General features: G+C 43.0%; 1 protein-coding gene across 4 annotated transcripts in view; it reads left to right on the top strand.

The window, feature by feature from the left end:
- B4GALT4 (beta-1,4-galactosyltransferase 4) overlaps positions 1 to 19,084 on the top strand; it is a 38,999-nt gene extending 19,915 nt beyond the window's left edge. For all 4 annotated transcript variants that reach the window (XM_037045550.1, XM_037045553.1, XM_037045552.1 and 1 more), the window contains 5 exons: positions 8 to 240; positions 2,987 to 3,174; positions 11,832 to 11,954; positions 14,344 to 14,448; positions 18,174 to 19,084. In XM_037045550.1, coding sequence (XP_036901445.1) covers positions 8 to 240; positions 2,987 to 3,174; positions 11,832 to 11,954; positions 14,344 to 14,448; positions 18,174 to 18,306 — 782 coding nt within the window. In that variant the 3' untranslated portion in view covers positions 18,307 to 19,084. The remainder of the gene's footprint in view (positions 1 to 7; positions 241 to 2,986; positions 3,175 to 11,831; positions 11,955 to 14,343; positions 14,449 to 18,173) is intronic.
- The last annotated feature ends 407 nt before the right edge of the window (positions 19,085 to 19,491 follow it).

Below are 19,491 nucleotides of genomic sequence, written 5' to 3'. Positions count from 1 at the left end.
ATTGTAGGAGGTGAGGACAAGCTCACTTTCAAACCAGATCTTACTCTGGAAGACGTGCAGGCAGAAAATCCCAAAGTGCACAGAGGCCGGTATCACCCTGAGGAATGCAAGGCTTCACAGCGAGTTGCTATCCTCGTTCCACACCGGAACAGAGAGAGACACCTGATGTACCTGCTAAAACACCTTCACCCCTTTCTGCAGAGGCAGCAGCTGGAATATGGCATCTATGTCATCCACCAGGTGAGTGTGGGGCAGACCAGGGCTCTCTCTCTGATGGACTTCACCATTTGTCTTTCTTGGTAAAAAGGAATGTCAAACTATGGTCAAAGGAGAGGTCTTTTACTTTGTTCATCTTGAAATGAGTGAGGAAATTCTAGTCTCAGAGTGGCGAGTAATGGGACTTAGTGCTGGGAAATTGTACTGCCTCTTAAAAACCTCCGGAGGAAGCCTGTTTTGTTGTCAGCCCTTCCATGTCAGCCAATGACTGTCCTGTGATTTTGCCCCGAGATTTACCTTATGTCTCCCTCTGCATTTGCTGTACGCCACACATGAGATGTTGAAATTGTTTTGCATTTTCGAGCGTGGCTCCTCCCTGGGGATCTAGACAGAGTGTTTGACAGACTGCTGTCTGTTACTAGCCATGGAGCTCTGCGGCCGTGTCCACCATTCTGCCTTTAACGTCACCACTATTTACTATGTGAAACATGTTCAGTTTTCACTTTTTAGGGGGCCATGATTTATTCATTCATTTATTATTTTTCTCCCTTCTTTCTTTTCTCTCTCTCTGTTCCTTTGTTTTCACTTTCTTGATTTACTTAACTTCCAGAGCATGATTTAGTAGGAACACAGTAAATGTAAGTGTTAGCTGCTTTTGAAGAGTTTAGCTCTATGTGGAATGGCTGATCACAGATGCCTGTATTTGGTATTAATGTTTATTGAAAGGAAAAATAAGGCATCAACTTAAATGTCCATGTCTAGGTTTTCAGAATTGCCCTGGGCAATTCCTTACAAATCCTTACAAATACTAAAAGTGCAAGAAAATAATTAATTTCATCCTTATTATTGGTTATAAGCAATAATATGTGTTTTATGAAAACTTTTGACAAATCAGAGGATACAGCTCTGCAGTGTACACTTTGTAATAAATAGGTTCTTAAAAATTAATGTGCATGTATAATACATCTATACCTATTTGAAATAAAATTTTACTATTACTATATTGTTTTATAATTATTTTTGTTCTTAACATTGTTAATCATTCTGAGGTCTTTCTTAGGCTAGCCACTCCCAATGTACAATGTTTTTTATCAATACAAAAATATGTCTGTGTTGATCTTTTCAGGAAAGTACTGTGGTAACTTTTGAGAGAACTGTCTATGTTTTTGTTATGATAAACTATTTATGAAACTGGAATTTATTCTGAAGGAATTTTATCCAAACAGCCATGAAAAAATTAATACTCTAATATCTTTTTCATACCATAGCCATAGTCTTTGTTTTTTTAATTTTATGTATTTATTTTTAGAGAGAGGGGAAGGGAGGGAGAAAGAGGGAGAGAAACATCAATTATGGTTGCCTCTTGTGCACCCCATACTGGGAGCCTGGCCTGCAGCCCAGGAATGTGCCCTGACTGGGAATCGAACTAGCGACCCTTTGGCTAGCAGGCTAGCACTCAGTCCACTGAGCCACACCAGCCAGGGTACCGTACCTCTGGGTCTTATTACTGTTCGAAACATGTTCCTTTTAAAAAAATTTATGTTTAGAGGGGAAGGGAAGAAGAGAAGGAGAGAAATACCAGTGTATGGTTGCCTCTCATATGCCCCCTGCCAGGAACTACATCCCCTGCTGGGAACTGGCCTGCAACCCAGGCATGTGCCCTGACTGGGAATCGAACTGCGATCTTTTGGTTTGCAGGCCCAAGCTCAATCCACTGAGCTACACCAGCCAGGGCACCATACCTCTGGGTCTTATTACAGTTCAAAACATGTTCCTTTTTTACGCAGTGATGGATCCCCTCAGTGAGGTCATTGTGAGGATTAGCTTCTGCCATTAAGTATTAAAATGGGATTCTTTTATGGTGATTCCAAGAGATTTTTAAGTAGCTTAGAAATATTAGCAATGACCTTCTCTGTTCATAGGTCAGGAATTCTTGATCCTTTCTGGCAAGCTCTGTTTCTTGGAAGCTTAGTGTCAATTGGTTACATAGGATAAAATTGGGATGAGCTGAGAGTTGAACAGTGAGACAGTGATACTTGTCAGTATGAAGAGTGTGTAAGAAAGGTTTTGTAGTTTTACATGCAAAATATAAAGGTATGTTTTTACAATTTTTTGAGTTATTTTTATTTGTATTTTAAAATTATTTGTTTTTTAAAAAACTGATAAATTATGCATAGCATGATACTGATGACCTTAACTATTTAAAAATATTTTTGAAAGTTTTTATTTATTTATTTTTAGAGAGAGGGGAAGAGAGGGAGAAAGAAAAGGAGAGAAACATCAATGTTTGGGTGCCTCTTGCATACCCCTCACTGGGAATCTGGCGCGCAACCCAGGCATGTGCCCTGACTAGGAATTGAACTGGCGACCCATTGGTTCACAGGCTGGCTCTCAATCCACTGAGCCACACTAGCCAGGGCTACCACCTTAACTATTTTTAAGTGTACAGTTTAGTAAGTGTTAAGTATATTCACATTCTGCATCCAGTCTCTAGAACTTTTTCGTCTTGGAAAACCAAGAGTCTATACCAATTAAACAACAACTTCCCGTTTCAAGGTATGTTTTTAAGTTATGGGATTTGAGTGTGTATGAAACGTAAAGAAACAAACTGTCATTTATTGTTATTGCATCTACTGTCAGATTTGCAAGTCACAAATACAGTTGTGCGTAGCAGGAGTTAATGAATACCAGTTCCTGCATCTGAACTGAAGGGGGCACAGTGTGAAACCTCGTTGCAGGAGCTTTCAGCTTTTCGTTTCCCTGTCTATAGGCTGGCAATAAAAAGTTTAATCGCGCCAAGCTCTTGAATGTGGGCTATCTGGAAGCTCTCAACGATGAAAATTGGGACTGCTTTATATTCCACGACGTGGACCTGCTGCCCGAGAATGACTTGAACCTTTACAAGTGTGAAGATCAGCCCAAGCATCTGGTGGTGGGCAGGAACAGCACTGGCTACAGGTAAGGTGGCTCTGCCCATGGCCTGCTGAGCTGGGGAAGCCTGTTGCCATCGGGCTGTGTGGGATGGTGCGTCCAGAGTACCTTAGGTAAAGGAGAAATAGGGACAATGGCACATGGCATAGCACTTAAGGTTCAAAACAGGAATTAGAGAAATTAGGACAGCTACAGTGGAGTTATATCAATTCTTCAGCTAACGTTTGTAAATTTAACTGTAAGCACTCGGTAATGTGTCAGGGAAGGGAAGGAGAAAAAGCCTGAATGAGGACAGGTGTGGTGGGGCCACAGGGCAGCGGGGGGGGGGGGTCTGGAAGAGAATCAGGATTTTTTCTTTTGGCGAACTTGAGCTTTGGATCTTAATCTTATTATCTGGAGGTTTTGCTTTCTGGTGTCTGAGCCACCTCTGCTTTGAAGATGGCAGCCTGTCATGGTTGGTCACCTTGGCATTTTCAGAAGCATGTCAAACCATCTCTTCACTTACTGTGTATTAATGACTTTTCACTATGTACAGCACAAAATATAGGTGTGTTGGATTCCTGACATAGATAACTTCCTAATGCCCAGTTCGTTCTAAACATCTGCAGTGGGAAATTGCAATCACACAGGATTTTTGTTTTTTGTTTGTTTGTTGTTGTTTGTTTTGAGTGCAGATAACGGGACTGTCTTAAGGACAGGTCTTTTGTTGGAATTATAGATTTTATCTTTGTGTTTAGCTGGACCACAACAGACTGAGTTCTTGGGCATTCCTGCTGGGAGTTGACTTTGAATANTGTGGGATGGTGCGTCCAGAGTACCTTAGGTAAAGGAGAAATAGGGACAATGGCACATGGCATAGCACTTAAGGTTCAAAACAGGAATTAGAGAAATTAGGTTTTTCCTTTTAGGAAAAAGCCCCATGACAGCCTTGACAGAGGACCCTAAAGACAAAAGGGAAGAACAAAAGAGGAAAAATAACCCAGGCAGTACAGACCATGGCCGGCCTCACCTGCAGCATCCACGCAGGAACTTTTTCAAGCTGTCTCCTACTGTGTGAATTCAAGTAACTTACTGGAATTCCTTGACTTCCCCCTCTAGGGGAAACAAAAGCATGCCCTTTAATTCAACTTGCAGGCCTTTGTGGGTTTTTAAAAAAAATTTTATTTATTTATCTTTAGAGGGGAAGGGAAGGAGAGAGGGAGAGAAATATCAGTGTATGGTTGCCTTTCATGCATCCCCTGCTGGGAACTGGCCTGCAGCCCAGGCATGTTCCCTGACTGGGAATCAAACTGCAATCCTTTGGTTCACAGGCCCATGCTCAATCCACTGAGCTACACCAGCCAGGGCTACTTGCTGGCCATTGTTGTGTGAATGTGACATCTCTCCAGAGTCCTGGGGGAGAGTGGGTGGCAGCAGGGGCGGGGCTGGGGGGGCTGGGTGGGGGGGATGATGATGACTATCCACCGAGTAGTCTGCCCAGGAGCCAGAACATCCAGGACAAGTTTCTCATCTCGGAGCCGCTGTGGGAATGAAGTGCTGGGTACCACCATTTCTATCTTCATTCCCCATTTTCTTGTGCCCCGCAGGAGATGCAGATGTGCTTTCCAACCTTATTTTGTACCAGCTCCTATTTAAGCACAACCAAGGGGGAATAGTGACCGAGAAAATTCTCTGCAAATGGAATTATATATTTGCTTATGTGTGTGCACATTTGCCTGTCAGCTTCCCCTGGCCCAGCCTTAACTGTGCTCAGTCTGTGCTGCTCCCTGTGCTGGGGACTGTGAGACCGATTTGAATGGCCCTCAGAGAGCTCCCTGTTGTGTGCTGGTGGTGTGGGGAGACAGCTACAGTGGAGTTACATCAATTCCGCAGCTAACGTTTGTAAATTTAACTGTAAGCACTCGGTAATGTGTCAGGGAGGGGAAGGAGAAAAAGCCTGAATGAGGACAGGTGTGGTGGGGCCACAGGGCAGGGGAGGGGTCTGGAAGAGAATCACAGGATTTTTTCTTTTGGTGAACTTGAGCTTTGGATCTTAATCTTATTATCTGGAAGTTTTGCTTTCTGGTGTCTGAGCCACCTCTGCTTTGAAGATGGCAGCCTGTCATGGTTGGTCATCTTGGCATTTTCAGAAGCATGTCAAACCATCTCTTCACTTACTGTGTATTAGTGACTTTTCACTATGTATAGCACAAAATATAGGTGTGTTGGATCCCTGACATAGATAACTTCCCTAATGCCCAGTTCGTTCTAAACATCTGCAATGGGAAATTGCAATCACACAGGATTTTTGTTTTTTGTTTGTTTGTTTTGAGTGCAGATAACAGGACTGTCTTAAGGACAGGTCTTTTGTTGGAATTATAGATTTTATCTTTGTGTTTAGCTGGACCACAACAGACTGAGTTCTTGGGCATTCCTGCTGGGAGTTGACTTTGAATAAAACTTTGATATCACAATCATAATGGCATCAGAGGCTACTCACTCTAGAAACAGCCCTTGTTTGAATCTTACTGTTTTCACTTGGTGTTGTAACTGGCCAGATATTTCTTTTAAACTAACTCTCAGAAGCCTTTGTCTTCCCTGAATAACTGGCAGGTTTTCTTAATGTGAATTAGGTGATTGAATGTGTCCTCTCTTTTCTTTTGGATGCAAGAAGCTCTGAGCCAAATCCGTAGCCTTTTTTTAAAGCTGAAAATAATCTTATTTGCAGATCGGAATTCTAATACATTTCTCAATTGAATCTTCTGATTTAAGTTTTCCTCTGGACCTCATTTGTCATTTATATATTTTTTTACTTTGTTTTATGTATCATGTAAATTCCCTCATCTACTATGGCCAGGTAGAGGCAGGCGGGCATAAGTAATGATATTCCCCTCGTCTCATCCCCCCTTTCCTTTGGTGCTTTGGGCAGACCCTTCCATAGCTGGCGGCAGTGGTAGCAGACAGCTAAGTGTCTGCCCCCTGCTGGTGACTGTGTGTCACTGAGCCACAGAACTCAAATCAGCAAGTGCTTTTATTCATTGTCACAGTGGTCCCGTGAGTATGGTAAGTTCAAGAAATGCTTTTGAGGATTTCCAGTCAGGACAGCAGCGTAGGCAGACATGGCTCACCTCCTCCCACAACCACATCAGAATTACAACTAAGATATAGAACAAATATCACTCAGAACTGTCAGAAATTGAGTTGAATGGAAGCCTGACAACTATGGAATTAAGAAACCACATCCATTCAGACTGATAAGAGGGGTGAAGATGTGGAATGGGCTGGTTCCACATCCATGTGTAGTGGATAAAAATTTAGGAGAGATAATATCTCAGGAGTGAGGAGTGCCAGCCCTACACCTGGCCTGCCAGTCCAGGGTTCCTGTGCCAGGAAAGTAAGTCCCCAGAACTGCTGGCTGCAAAAACCAGTGGGGATTGAGATGGTGGAAGAAAGTTCTAGAGGCCCAAGGAGTTCCTCTTAAAGAACCCGCATATAGACTCATCTCCTAAGACTCACTCCCTCTGAGCTCCATCACTAGGGTAGCAGTTTGAAAAGCACCTGTGACGTATAGGGAGCAACCGAAGTGGCTGGCATCAAGGCAAGCAGGGGCCATTGTCCCTTTTCTAAATCCACTTTCCATGGAGCTGAAAGCTGGTGCCATATCTGAGACCCCATCAACCTGGCTAACACTGTTGGGAGATAAACTTGGAGATTCCCAGAGACTGTCCCACCCAATTTATGTGCCTACCCAAGCTGCTTTTGTGTGTGAATGGCTGGTCTTGGCTCATGATTCACAACTTCCTAAATCCTCTCAAACAAGGAACAGCTGGCCTCAGTGAGCTCCAGGCCTGGCAGTAGCAGTAGGCAGCCTGGATTAACAGTTTGGCTTTGCCTGGGAAGCTCCAATCCCAACACAAGGAGCAGCCATCTCAGATTGCTTCATAGCTTAGACGTGGTGGCCTGGGGTAAAACACAGGTGGGGGTTGACCTTGCCCTGCACCACCCAGGAAACCCCAGAGCCTACATATCTAGTGGGCAGTTACAGACCACATCAGAACACCACCACCCTGCCCTTGTACATCTGATCCTCCACAGAGGGCAGAGGTTGGTGGTCAGTGGTCACAGCTAGTCCTTGTAGCTGCCTAGTCCTCCCATTGACCTGCCAACAGCAACCAAGGCTCAACTATAAGAAGAGGGTGTACTCAGGCCAGCCCCCCCTCGAAGGGTGCACCTCAGGTACCCAGCTTGGGTGATAGGGGAAGCTTTGCCATTAGACCTTATCGGATACCTACCGCCTTAGACCACACTACCCAGACATGGAGTCAAAGCAGTTCTATTTAATACATAGAAACAAACAGAGAGGCTTCCAAAAAGAGGAGACAAAGAAACATGGCCCAAATTAAAGAATAGATCAAAACTCCAGAAAAAACAGCTAAACAAAATAGAGATAAGCAAGCTATCAGATGCAGAATTCAAAACACTGGGTATAAGGATGCTCAAGGAACTTAGTGAGGACCTCAGCAGCATAAAAAAGATCCAGTCAGAAACAAAGGCTTCACTAGTTGAAATAAAGAACATTTTATACGGGAACAACAGTAGAGTGGATGAAGCTAAGACACAAATCAATGATTTGGGACATAAGGAAGCAAAAAACAACCAAGTAGAACAACAAGAAGAAAAAAGAATCCAAAACAACAAGGATGGTATAAGCAGCCTCTGGGACAACTTCAAGCATTCCAGCATTCACATCATAGGGATGCCAGAAGGAGAAGAGAAAGAGCAAGACATTGGAAATCTATTTGAAAGAAGAATGAAAGAAAACTTCCCTAATTTGGTGAAGGAAATAGACATGCAGGTCCAGGAAGCAGAGAGAGAGTCTCAAACAAGATTGATGCAAAGAGGCCCACTCCAAGGTACATCATAATTAAAATGCCAAAAAGTAAAGATAAAAAAGAGAATCTTAAAAGCAGCAAGAAAAAAGCAGTTAGTTACTTACTGGGGAGTTCCTATAAGACTCATCTGAATTCTCAAAAGAAACTTTGCAGACTAGAAGAGATTGGCAAGAAATATTCAAAGTCATGACAAGCAGGGACCTACAGTCAAGATTACTTTATCCAGCAAAGCTATCATTTGGAATTGAAGGGCAGATAAAAAGTTTCCCAGACAAGAAAAAACTAAAGTTGTTTATCATTACTGAATCATGATTATATGAAATGTTAAAGGGACTTATTTAAGAAAGAGAGGATCAAAACTATGAACAATAAAGTGGCAAAAATACGTATCTATTGATAATTGAATCTAAAAAACAAACTAGCCCTGGCAGGTGTGGCTTGGTAGATTGAGTGCCGGCCTGTGAACCAAAGGGTCACTGGTTCAGTTCCCTGTCTGGGCACATGCTTGGGTTATAGGCCAGGTCCCCAATCAGGAGTATGCAAGAGGCAATCGCTCATTGATGTTTCTCTCCCTTTCTTTTTCTCGTCCCCTCTCTAAAAATAAATAAATAAAATCTTTACGAAAAATAAAAATAAAAAAACAAATGAAGCAAACAAGAGTAGAGGCAGAATCATGGATATGAAGAGCATTGTGATAGTTTCCAGATGGGAGGAGGGTGTGGGGAAATGGGTGAAGAGGTGGGGGGATTAAGAAGTACAACTANATGAAAAATATGAACAGTGAAAGGACAGCAAACACACAGCTATTAACAACCACACCTAAAACAAAAGCAAACCAAGAGGACAGCTAGATCAGGAGTGGAACCATAGAAATGAAGAACACATGGAGGGTTAGAAACAGGGGGGTGGGAGGGGGAGAAGGGGAGAGAAGGCACAGAAAATAGCATAGATGGTAGGTAGAAAATAGATAGGGGGGAGGGCAAGAATAGTGGGGGAAATATAGAATCCAAAGAACTTGCGACATGTGGTTATAAACTAGGGGGCAGAATGGTGGGGGAGGGAGGGTGCGGGTGGAAGGGATTGAAGGGGGGGGAATAGAACAACTGTAATGGTATAATCAATAAAATATATTTAAAAAAAAAGAAGTACAAATAGGTTGTTATAGAAGAGCTATCGGGATGTAAAGTACAGCATAGGAAGTGGAGAAGCCAAAGAACTTAGTATACACATGACCCATGGACATGAAGAATGGTGGGGGGATTGCCTGAGGGAATGGGGGTGCTGGATGAAATGGGGAAAAATTGGGACAATTGTAATAGGATGATCAATAAAATAAAATTAAAAACATAAAAAATAAAGAAATGTTTTCACTTTACACACATGCAGAAAGAAGAAGTTAAAGTAACTTGACCGATATGTCTCAGATTCTGATGAAGCCAGAAATAAATCTTGTTTATCCCTCAGACTATGAGTCAGCAATAAAGCTCTGGACCTGCCTGTGGCAAGTTTTACTGCCAGTCATTTCTTTGGTACCTGCCTGCCTGCCTTGTACAAGGATGCTACTGTTATTTTGTGACTATGTTTCCCCAATCTTACAGTTTTAATAATAGATATAACTGTTACAGGGCCCATTAAATAATTGTGTGTTTCCAGATAAGAAGAAAAACCAAAGCAAAGATCAATAAACACACAGATCTTTGCATCCAAAAGGCTACTGGAAAATGGAAGGTTTTTTTTTTAAGTATTTATTTATTTTTAGAGAGAAGAGAAGGGAGAGAAAAAAAGAGGGAGAGAAACATTGATGTGTGAGAGAAATACTGATTGGTTGCCTCTTGAATGCCCCCCAAACATGGGACCTGTCCTGAAACTCAGACATGTGTCCTGACTGGGAATTGAACTGGCAACCCTTTGCTTTGCAGGACTTCAGCCCACCAACTGAGCCAGATAGGACAGGCCTGAAATAGAGTTTCTAAACCTTTCTTTCAGGCTGGCCTTCTGCACTTGCCCTGCATGAAACTGGTCTGCAGATGCTGGTCAGACAGCCTACACTTTTCTCTTTTTCCTTTTTCTCGTGTAGTTCTGGCCACCTCAAGGTCCCCATTTTTTTGCCTATCTGAATCTTCCGATGTGGCCTCTCACTCCTCAGAACCCTGACAATGCTCACCTCTCATTAGACTGTAAGCTTTTTGAGGGCAGGGCGCAGGGATCACAGTGTGTAGCCAGCTGCCTTGCTCACAGTGGATAGTGGTTACTTAACAGATCACTGTCAGATCATCAGTGCTCTTCTCTCCTGGTGACCCTTCTGGTGCTTGGCACGTAATTCCTGGTCAGGGGTTCTACTCCGTCCTGATGGAGCTACTGGTCTTCAGGTAGTTAAGACCAGTCAGAGTCCAGTAACTGGCAGCAGGTCACTGCCATAGATGTCTTGGGCAGGAATAGCTGCCTTCTGAGCACTTTATTTCCTTTTGTTTGTTTTAGGTTATAATAAAACCATTTTCTAGAGTTTTAGGTTGACAGTATATAAGTGAATCTGTCTCCATAATGGGTTAAACAGGGTCCTCCCATCTGTACTTAGAACACAGAAACACAATTGAACTACAGATGACCTTTTCTGACTCTGCCCGTTAGATGGCAAGTGTCAATGTGTTTATTGCCCTTTCCTTCCAGTTTTTCTTCTTATCTGGAGAGTCAGAAAAATTTCGTAAGTGTTGGAGCACTTTGAACTGAAGTTAATTAAAGTTTTATTCAGTAACACCCAAGTTAATAAGCTGCCTTCATTTGCATTTCTGAATTGGTACAGTGGTAATCTTCAGGGGTATCTTTATTTCTCAGATTTGCAAGTTGGCCCACCAGCAGTCGTAAGGGTCCCATGTGGCTGGAAGGTGCTGTCCAGCTGGTCCTGCTTGATCTCTTCCCCCCTTTTCCTGTGGCTGTCTCCTGGCTCCACCCTCTGTCGTCTCCTCACCTCCTGTGCTGTCCTTGGGCGGTGCAGTTCTGCTGCCACCCCCCAAGGACCACCTCTGAATAGCCTATTTGAAAAGCCCTGTCTTCAGCCTCTCTTCTTTTTTGAGCTTGGACTCCATATCCTTCCGACCACCAGCAAAAGCTCCAGAGGTTTCCCAGATTCCACTTAGCCAAAATTTAGTGTCTTCCTTTCAAAACCCAATTCTTGTTTTGTATACTCTATTTTTGTGAAAGGTACAATCATCTATTTAATTGTGTAAGCTAGAAACATCAGGTTTGTTGAAATGTATTGAGTTCTTCAAGAAACAGACTCTGGTATAGAGCTTTGCATACAAAGTTTGTGCAGGAGCTGTCTCTGCTCTCTACCTCCTCCCCACCCTCAGAAAAAGTGAAAGTAAAAGAGACCCAGTATATGCTCTGTGACACTTATTCATGCTGAACCTGGGTGCAACCTCAGAATCCTTCTTAACCCAGTGCCTCTGATAGCTATGACTTTGCATTGGATTGGCACATGAGATGAAATCTGTCATTCACATCTGATGTTACGGTGTACATTTACAGGTACCTCTGTAGACCGCTGCACGCAAACATTAAACACTAACAGTAACAGGTGGGCAGCACCTTGCTTTTAGTGAGGGCATGTGAGCACCTGTCTCAGCAGAGGAGTGAAGAGCAACAGGGCAGGCTGGGAATGTTGGGAGGGGGATGCCCAGCAGGAATGGCTGGGTGGCGTGCATGGTCTTCACCGTGTTCTTAGAATGTCAGCCTGGAATCAGAGACTTCTCAGGTGTCCGTGGAGAACAAAAAGGCTGTGCTAATGTTCTTGTTCTCTCCTCTCTTCTGCTGTAGGTTACGTTACAGTGGATATTTTGGGGGTGTCACCGCCCTAAGAAGAGAGCAATTTTTCAAGGTGAATGGATTCTCTAACAACTACTGGGGATGGGGAGGCGAAGACGATGACCTCAGACTCAGGTGAACAACAGAGACAGGTCCCCTTCACAGGGCTTTGCTGTCAGTGATGGCTCTGGAAACCTGCATTCTATAGCACCTGCAGATGCCAGCCCAGCAGGGCAGGAGGCTTCGGGCTTACGGGGAGGCAGTTGCAGGGGGCAGGCAGGATGACCCAGGTTGCTCTTTACCACTGGCAGTGTGGAGGTGATGATGGAAGATGGCCTGTTTCTGGCTTGTGGGTGTTAGGGGTCCACAAGTGTTGATGGAGGTCTCTGCGGACTTGTCAGTGGGCATTGCTTACTGAGAAGGGTCTCCCCAGTGAATGAAAAGTCCCAAATTGTGGAAGGTCCACAAGGATGCCATTTGAGGACAGTGGCCAGCGAGCCCAGTACAAGCCTATTGCTTTCTTCCAGACATTGGGGAATCCTGCACAGTTCCCAGTGCCCACAGCAGGTAGTGCCAACAGCCTGTGAGGACCTGCACACCCTGAAGCAGGCCAAGATGTCCTCTCCATCAGGCATTCGCCAGCCCTACCTACTGTGGAGGTAGCTGCTGGCCTGCCTCCCAGGCTGGGCTCCAGGCTGCTAGCATCATCCTCAGATTCTCCTGGACTATTTTCTACCCGGAGGGCTTCAAAGGGACTATGGCCTCCCCTCTTGGCAACCTCCCCTGAACTCAGATTTTGTGGCCAGGTAGTTATGGGTAGCCCTACCTATCAGGAATAAGTAATGATTCAAGAGCCCGGGGTCAGTATTTTTACACTTGTAGTAACAAGGTCTTCCGGGCTCTCAGAAGACCCACCCTTCCTCCTGCTGTTGTTTCTTGGAAAGGAACTTTCTCAGCTGGAGTTTTGAATTGATAGATATGCAACTGCCAGAACTTTTCCCTTCAGCATGAAGAAGCCAGGGCTCCCTGCTGGTCTTGTTCCCATGTGTAGGCTGAGAGTCCTTGGGATGTTTCTGCCAGGAGGAGAGTGGAGTTCCCTGACCAAAGTCTCTATGGGAAGGGCCATGTGACAGGCCTCTTCAAGGCCCATCCCATCACCAGCCTGCGGGGCCAGTGCTTACGAAGTAGACAGAGCTAAACTTCAGGGCGAGAGTAGCAAAGGCTAGAGCTAAACAATGTCCATCACCTCCCTAAAGTCCATGTTACAGCCTAGATGGGGAGGTTAGAATTTTTCACTGATCATATGTCAACACTGTCTTTTTTCCTGTGCTCCTTGGCTCCAAGGCTGAGGAGAGTGCCAAGGTTTGCTTTTGGTTGTCAAGAACATGGGGTCCTTCAGAGTGGTTCTTGACTAACTACTGACAAGTAAATGACTTTAACCTAAAAGTTAGTTGAGGTTTATTCACCAAATATTTAGTTACTCCCTTGTGCAGCAGGTGCCCCCCCCTTTGCACAGGTGTATTACATTGCAGTTTGCAAAGCACATGCCTTGCAGACTCCCACATGTGCGCCTGCCCCATCAGCCCCAGAACTCCACTGGCATTTTATACCTGGGAGACTCGGAACAACGAACTGACTTACCAAGGTGGAAAATAGCAAAATCTAGATTTGAACCTAGGTTCATGTCTTTAAAGCTTGCAACTTTAAAAGAGTGTTACTTAATTTGTTGAAGGAAGGAAGAACTAAGTAAACTAGGGATCACAAGAGACTTGATTCTCCTGTTCATCATAATTTTTAAAATTTATTTTTCAATTATAGTTGACATACAATATTATATAAATTTCAGGTGTCAAACATTGAGATTAGACATTTATATACCTTATGTTGTGATGTTTTAAAACATGTTTTTTCTGCCCTGGCTGGCGTAGCTCAGTGGATTGAGCGCGGACCTGTGAACCACATGATTGCAGTTCGATTCCCAGTCAGGGCACATGCCTGGGTTGCAGGCCAGTTCCCAGCAGGGAACTCACGAGAGGCAACCATACATTGATGTTTCTCTCCTTCTCTCCTTCCCTTCCTCTCTAATGATAAATAAATAAAATCTTTAAAACAAAACAAAACCAAACACATATTTTCTCAGTTGTTTTGGAAAATGACAAACTGTGAATTGGCACACGTCCTTTTTATCTCAGTAGTAAATGTTAAATGTGAATTTTTTATGGACTTACTGCCTGAGGCCTAACATTATAAGAAAATTTTCTTTTTAGTACCCAAATAGTCAAACTATTTATGTCACTGTGTGTGTGCACATGTGTAAATTTTGGAAATGATTCTTTTTGAGTGCCTAGTGGTAGATAAATAGGATGGAATTTTTAAAAACAACCACCTAAAAGACAGAAAACTGTACTTTAACAACAATTAAATAAAAAATAATAATAAAATAAAATTATGAAGTTAAACATATTTTAAAATTCAAAAAATTAAATTAAAAAAATAAAAACAACCACCTCTGTTATTTTTCTAGGGTTGAGCTTCATCGAATGAAGATAATCCGGCCAATGCCTGATGTGGGTAAATATACAATGATCTTCCACACTAGAGACCAAGGCAATGAGGTGAACGGAGAACGGTGAGTCCTGGCTTCGCATGCCTGGGGGGCTCTACCTCCTTAGCCTCTTCTGCCAAGAAGGGAACCGCTGACTCTGATGAGATGAGCCCGTTTATTTCGTTCAGAGTTTCTATTGAGGAAACTTTCAGACAGACACAGAAGTAGAGGCAGTGATACATTGCACCCTCATGTACCCCACACCTGGCTTCAAGAGTTACAACTCATGGCCTCTCTTCTTTCTCCCACTTTTCTCTCCTCCTCCACTGGATTATTTAGAAGTAGACTATAATTCACAGTATCTCATGTGTAAATACTTCAGTATGTGTCCCTAAAATATAAGAAAATTTTAGAAAAGAACCACTATACCATTATCATACCTAAAATAAAGTTAACAATACTTCCTTAATATCATCATTATCCAAATTATCCAGTCAGTGTTTAGACTTCCCTGCTTGTCTCATAAATGCTCTCTCCCCCCACAAAACAAACAGACAAACAGACAAACAAAAACTTGACTCTATTCCAATTAGGACCCAGACAAGCGCTATCTACACGTTGCATTTGGATTTCTCTGAAATCTCGTAATCTGTGGATTCCTTCTTCCCTCTTTTTCTTTTTTTCCCATTGCAATTTATTTGTTGAACAAACCAAGTCATTTGATGGAATTTCCTACATTGGGGATTTTGCCAGCTGCATCCCAGTGGTGAAACTTTATATGTGCCCTTGACCTCAGCGTTTGCTTGTGAACTGGAGTTGGATCTCGAGGCTTGACAGACTCAGTACTATTTTGGGGCAAGAACACTTTATAGATGATGCCATGTACCTGCTCTTGTGTCACACCGGGACAGGGTGTCTGGTTGTGTCTTTGTGATAACAGGATCTGTGGGTTCAGGGTTTGTCAGCCCTGTCTTCTCATTGTGAGGTTTCCTGTTAGCTTTTTACGTAATCATTTTAGCAGTCATTGCCAGTATTGACTGCTGCCTAAATTTATGACTCAGTTAGGGATTACAAAACTCCGATAGTGTGTTATTCCTTCTGCATCATTAGATTGATCTTTCCACAAAGAAGGACTTGCCCTCTTCATCTGTTTGAGTGCCCTGGGGTACAGTTCATGTAGAAAAGGCAGAATAAAGGGAAAGAATCAGCATTGCTTTTTCACTTTTCGAAGTGATGAGTTGATGTTCCCTGGCCTCCTTCAGGATGGAGTTAATATTCTCGTCAATGCTCAGCTTACTTTGTCTTTGGCAAATGGCATCTTCTCTATGTTTTTTTTTTTTTTTAAAGAATTTATTTATTTATATTTAGAGGGGAGAGAGGGAGAGAAACATCAATGTATGGTTGCCTTTCGTGCGTTCCCTGCTGGGAGTTGACCTGCAGGGAACTGGCCTGCAACCCAGGCATGTGCCCTGACTGGGAATTGAACTGCGATCGTGTGGTTCACAGGCCCATGCTCAATCCACTGAGCTACACCAGCCAGGGCGCATCTTCTCTATGTTGACTCCTGGATCCTCTGATGTAATGACACTGGTTTTGAGAGCTTCCTTCCCTGTGCTCCAGTGAGATGAGCTGTTCTAGGCTCACCTTGTGCTTCTGCCCCAGGAATTAGCCCTTTCAGTAGGCAATGCTGGCAAATAAGCCAGTTCTTTATGGGATGAAGACTGAAGAATCTGTATTCTTTGTTCTGTTTTTTCCCCCCTAACTTTTAAAACAGCATTAAAGGGCTCTTGGCCCTTTTGTTAGAGTACATTTTAAAACAGTATTAGGGGCAAGAGATAAGGGGACAGTCACCTACAAAGGAGTACCCATCAGACTGTCCCCTGATTTCTCAAAAGAGACCTTACAGGCAAGAAGGAACTGGAAAGAAGTATTCCAAGTCATGAAATCCAAAGACCTACAGCCAAGATTGCTTTATCCAGCAAAGCTTTCATTTAGAATGGAAGGGCAGATAAAGTGCTTCTCAGATAAGGTCAAGTTCAAGGAGTTCATCATCACCAAGCCCTTATTATATGAAATGTTAAAGGGACTTATATAAGAAAAAGAAGATGAAAACTATGAACAGTGAAAGGACAGCAAATTCACAGCTATTAACAACCACACCTAAAACAAAAGCAAACCAAGAGGACAGCTAGATCAGGAGTGGAACCATAGAAATGAAGAACACATGGAGGGTTAGCAACAGGGGAGTGGGAGGAGAAGAAGGGGGGAGAAGTTACAGAAAATGGCATAGACAGTAGGTAGAGAATAGGGGGGAGGGCAAGAATAGTAGGGGAAATATAGAATCTAATGAACTTGAGACATGTGGTTATAAACTAAGGGGGGGAGAATGGTGGGGGAGGGGGTGTGCAGGGTGGAGGGGAATGAAGGGGGGAAATAGAACAAGTATAATGGTATAATCAATAAAATATATATATTAAAAAAATAAAACAGTATTAGGGAACTTTTAGCTCAATATTACAGGGCTTTATCAGAATCTGTATTTTAAAATAATATTAAAAGGCATTTAGTCCTTTTGTTAGAATCTACCACTTTAACAAATATAGCTATTTCTGTTTTCTATGTGTCTTACTAGTTTCTGTCCATAGGTATGCATTTTTCTCTTTAAATAAAAAAATTATTACTAAGTAGATAAAAAGAATATTTATAAATTATATGAAAAATCTGAAGATTCTTGATTCCATGAACACTGGTAGTGTCCCGTCCCAATTCATGGCTGTTACCTGTGTGGCCCTCCCTAATTCCATATCTGCTCCACCCCCACAGCCAGAGATGACAATTTCCTGAATTTTTGTGATAAGTATTTGTGATGATTGTAATTATTTGTGCTATTTCTTGGTTTTCTTGTTTTCCCATATATTTGTATCCCTATACAAAAGGTTGTTTAGTTTGCATGTCTTTCAATTTTATGTAAAGGAAATCATGCTGTATTATTTTCCTCTGGTTTTATTTAAGTCAACATTGTGCTTCTGATTGCCACCCACATTGTTGCTGAGACTGACGTGGATTGTTTTTCACTGCTAGGCTCTCAGAGACCAGCTCACACCAGCACCCACCCATTCTTCCCACATCCCGGGGCTGTAGCCGCACAATTACATATTCTCCTTCAAATGCATTGTGTTGGTTTGCATGTCCATGCCTCTTGCACAGAGTGGCTTCTCTTCCTCTGTATCCTTCCCCTCACCTTCTTTACCTGGTGCATTTCTTCTCTTTTAAGCCTCAAGTCAAATTTTCCTTCTCCCCAACCCCTGTCTAGTCTCCATCATGGAGTTAGGTGCCCTTAACTCATCCTTCTCTACCTACATTCTAACTTTCTTAGAGACTTTCAGGAAAGCCATATACCCTGCCTGCATCCAGACACAATTTCCCCGACAACATTGGAGGATTCATAGACCCCCTGAAGCTTGTCCAAGGACCTGTCAGCAGTGGATGACACATTTCACTTTGTGTCATTGTTACCCATACATCCTTCTGTCCCGTACACTGGGGGCTCCCTACATGCAAGTGTCATTATCATATGACACTTTCATCATTGGTCTCCAGGGTCTCACTTGGGGTTCAACATGTGAACACATGGCTGTCTTGCTGTCCTTTACCTTAGATGGGGAAAATAAACTTTTCTGCAGTAGAAAACCCAGCAGGTGTGATAATTTATCAAGGTGCTTTTGCTAAAATTTGTGGCAAGACAAAAAGCAATGGAAATACAGGTTAACTTTTGTCTTACCATTCACATTTGTTCTTTTTATCTTCAGGATGAAGCTCTTACATCAGGTGTCACGAGTCTGGAAAACAGATGGTTTGAACAGTTGTGTTTATAAATTATTGTCTGTCGATTACAACCCTTTATATGTCAACATCACAGTGGATTTCTGGTCTGGCCCTTGACCCTGTACTGTCTGGTGATGTTGGGAAGAACTGAAGATTTGATTGCAATACTTTTGGCCTGGAGTCTTGCCTTAGTAGCACACAGTAAGAACTTGTTGCAGCTAATTATCAGCTGAATTTTTCCTTTTTGTATTTTGTTAGTAGAGCTCCTGGTGAGATGGAATGAGCTTTCTTAGCTTTTTTTATCATGAAGGTTAAAATATTGTAATATAGATACTTGAAGGACTAAGTGTAAAAGGAAGACTGAAAGATATCATGTAGGCTACTTGAGAACGCTAATTAAAGGAGATTTATTTAAGTTTGAAGTGATACATTGTGGGATAAAAAATGCCACAGGAAATAAGATTGCTGGATGTCAGAAAACCAGACTCGTTCTGGATGGAGGGAGAAAGGTACGATGATTTATTTGCTTGACTCATTTATCCTGCATGGTCATCTGTGAAGAGGCAGGTCCCACATGAGAAGTCAGCAGCAGGAGAGGCGAGAAAGGTGAAGAACCAAGATGCAATGAACTTGGGGCTTTAAGTGGTGGTAGGAGGACTGTCAGACGGAGAGGCAGCCAGGGTTGTACTGGCTGCCACTGCTGCTAATACGGTGCGTGTGGTATCACTTGCCGGATGCTCCTTCCAGTACAACCCTAGCAGGAAATGCATTATCTACTGGTTTTTTAAAGCATTTTTGTAAAATGATTTTGTACATGCAGGATATGAATTTGCAGTTTACAAATTACATGTTAACTAATAATACAAAAATACCTCTGCAGTAAAATATAAACAAGCTTTGGGTGCTCAATCTTGTTTTTTACTGTTGTATGAGGCCTGCAGATATGTTTATTTCAGTATCCGTAGCCCTAAGCAGCTGAAAAACAAAAAGGAGACCGAGCCCTCCCGCTTCCTCTCTTTTCATCCCTCTGTGCCTCTCTCCTGTTCTTCCTCTGTACATCCGCCTGGCATAACCAGCTCCAGGCCTGTGGCCGGTGCCTCTGTGTCTAGTTTCCGGGGCCATATTGCAGTTTTGTTCTCTGTGTTGTCTTCTGTTCCTTTCTTATCACGGGCACTGGGTGCAGCAGGGCTGGCCAAAGGGACACAGCTGGTTGGTCATAGGACAGGCAGGGATGGAACCCAGGGCTTGGAAAGCCTTTCATTTGGAAGGAAGGTGGGACCGGGCCAGGGATTTGATTGGTGG

This window comes from Sturnira hondurensis, unplaced genomic scaffold (genome assembly GCF_014824575.4).
Source record: "Sturnira hondurensis isolate 20B ecotype Veracruz unplaced genomic scaffold, ASM1482457v3 Scaffold0004338, whole genome shotgun sequence".
Taxonomy (NCBI): Eukaryota; Metazoa; Chordata; class Mammalia; order Chiroptera; family Phyllostomidae; genus Sturnira; species Sturnira hondurensis.
The sequence above is the reverse complement of the archived record's forward strand: the minus strand, read 5'-3'. Positions and strand labels throughout refer to the sequence as shown.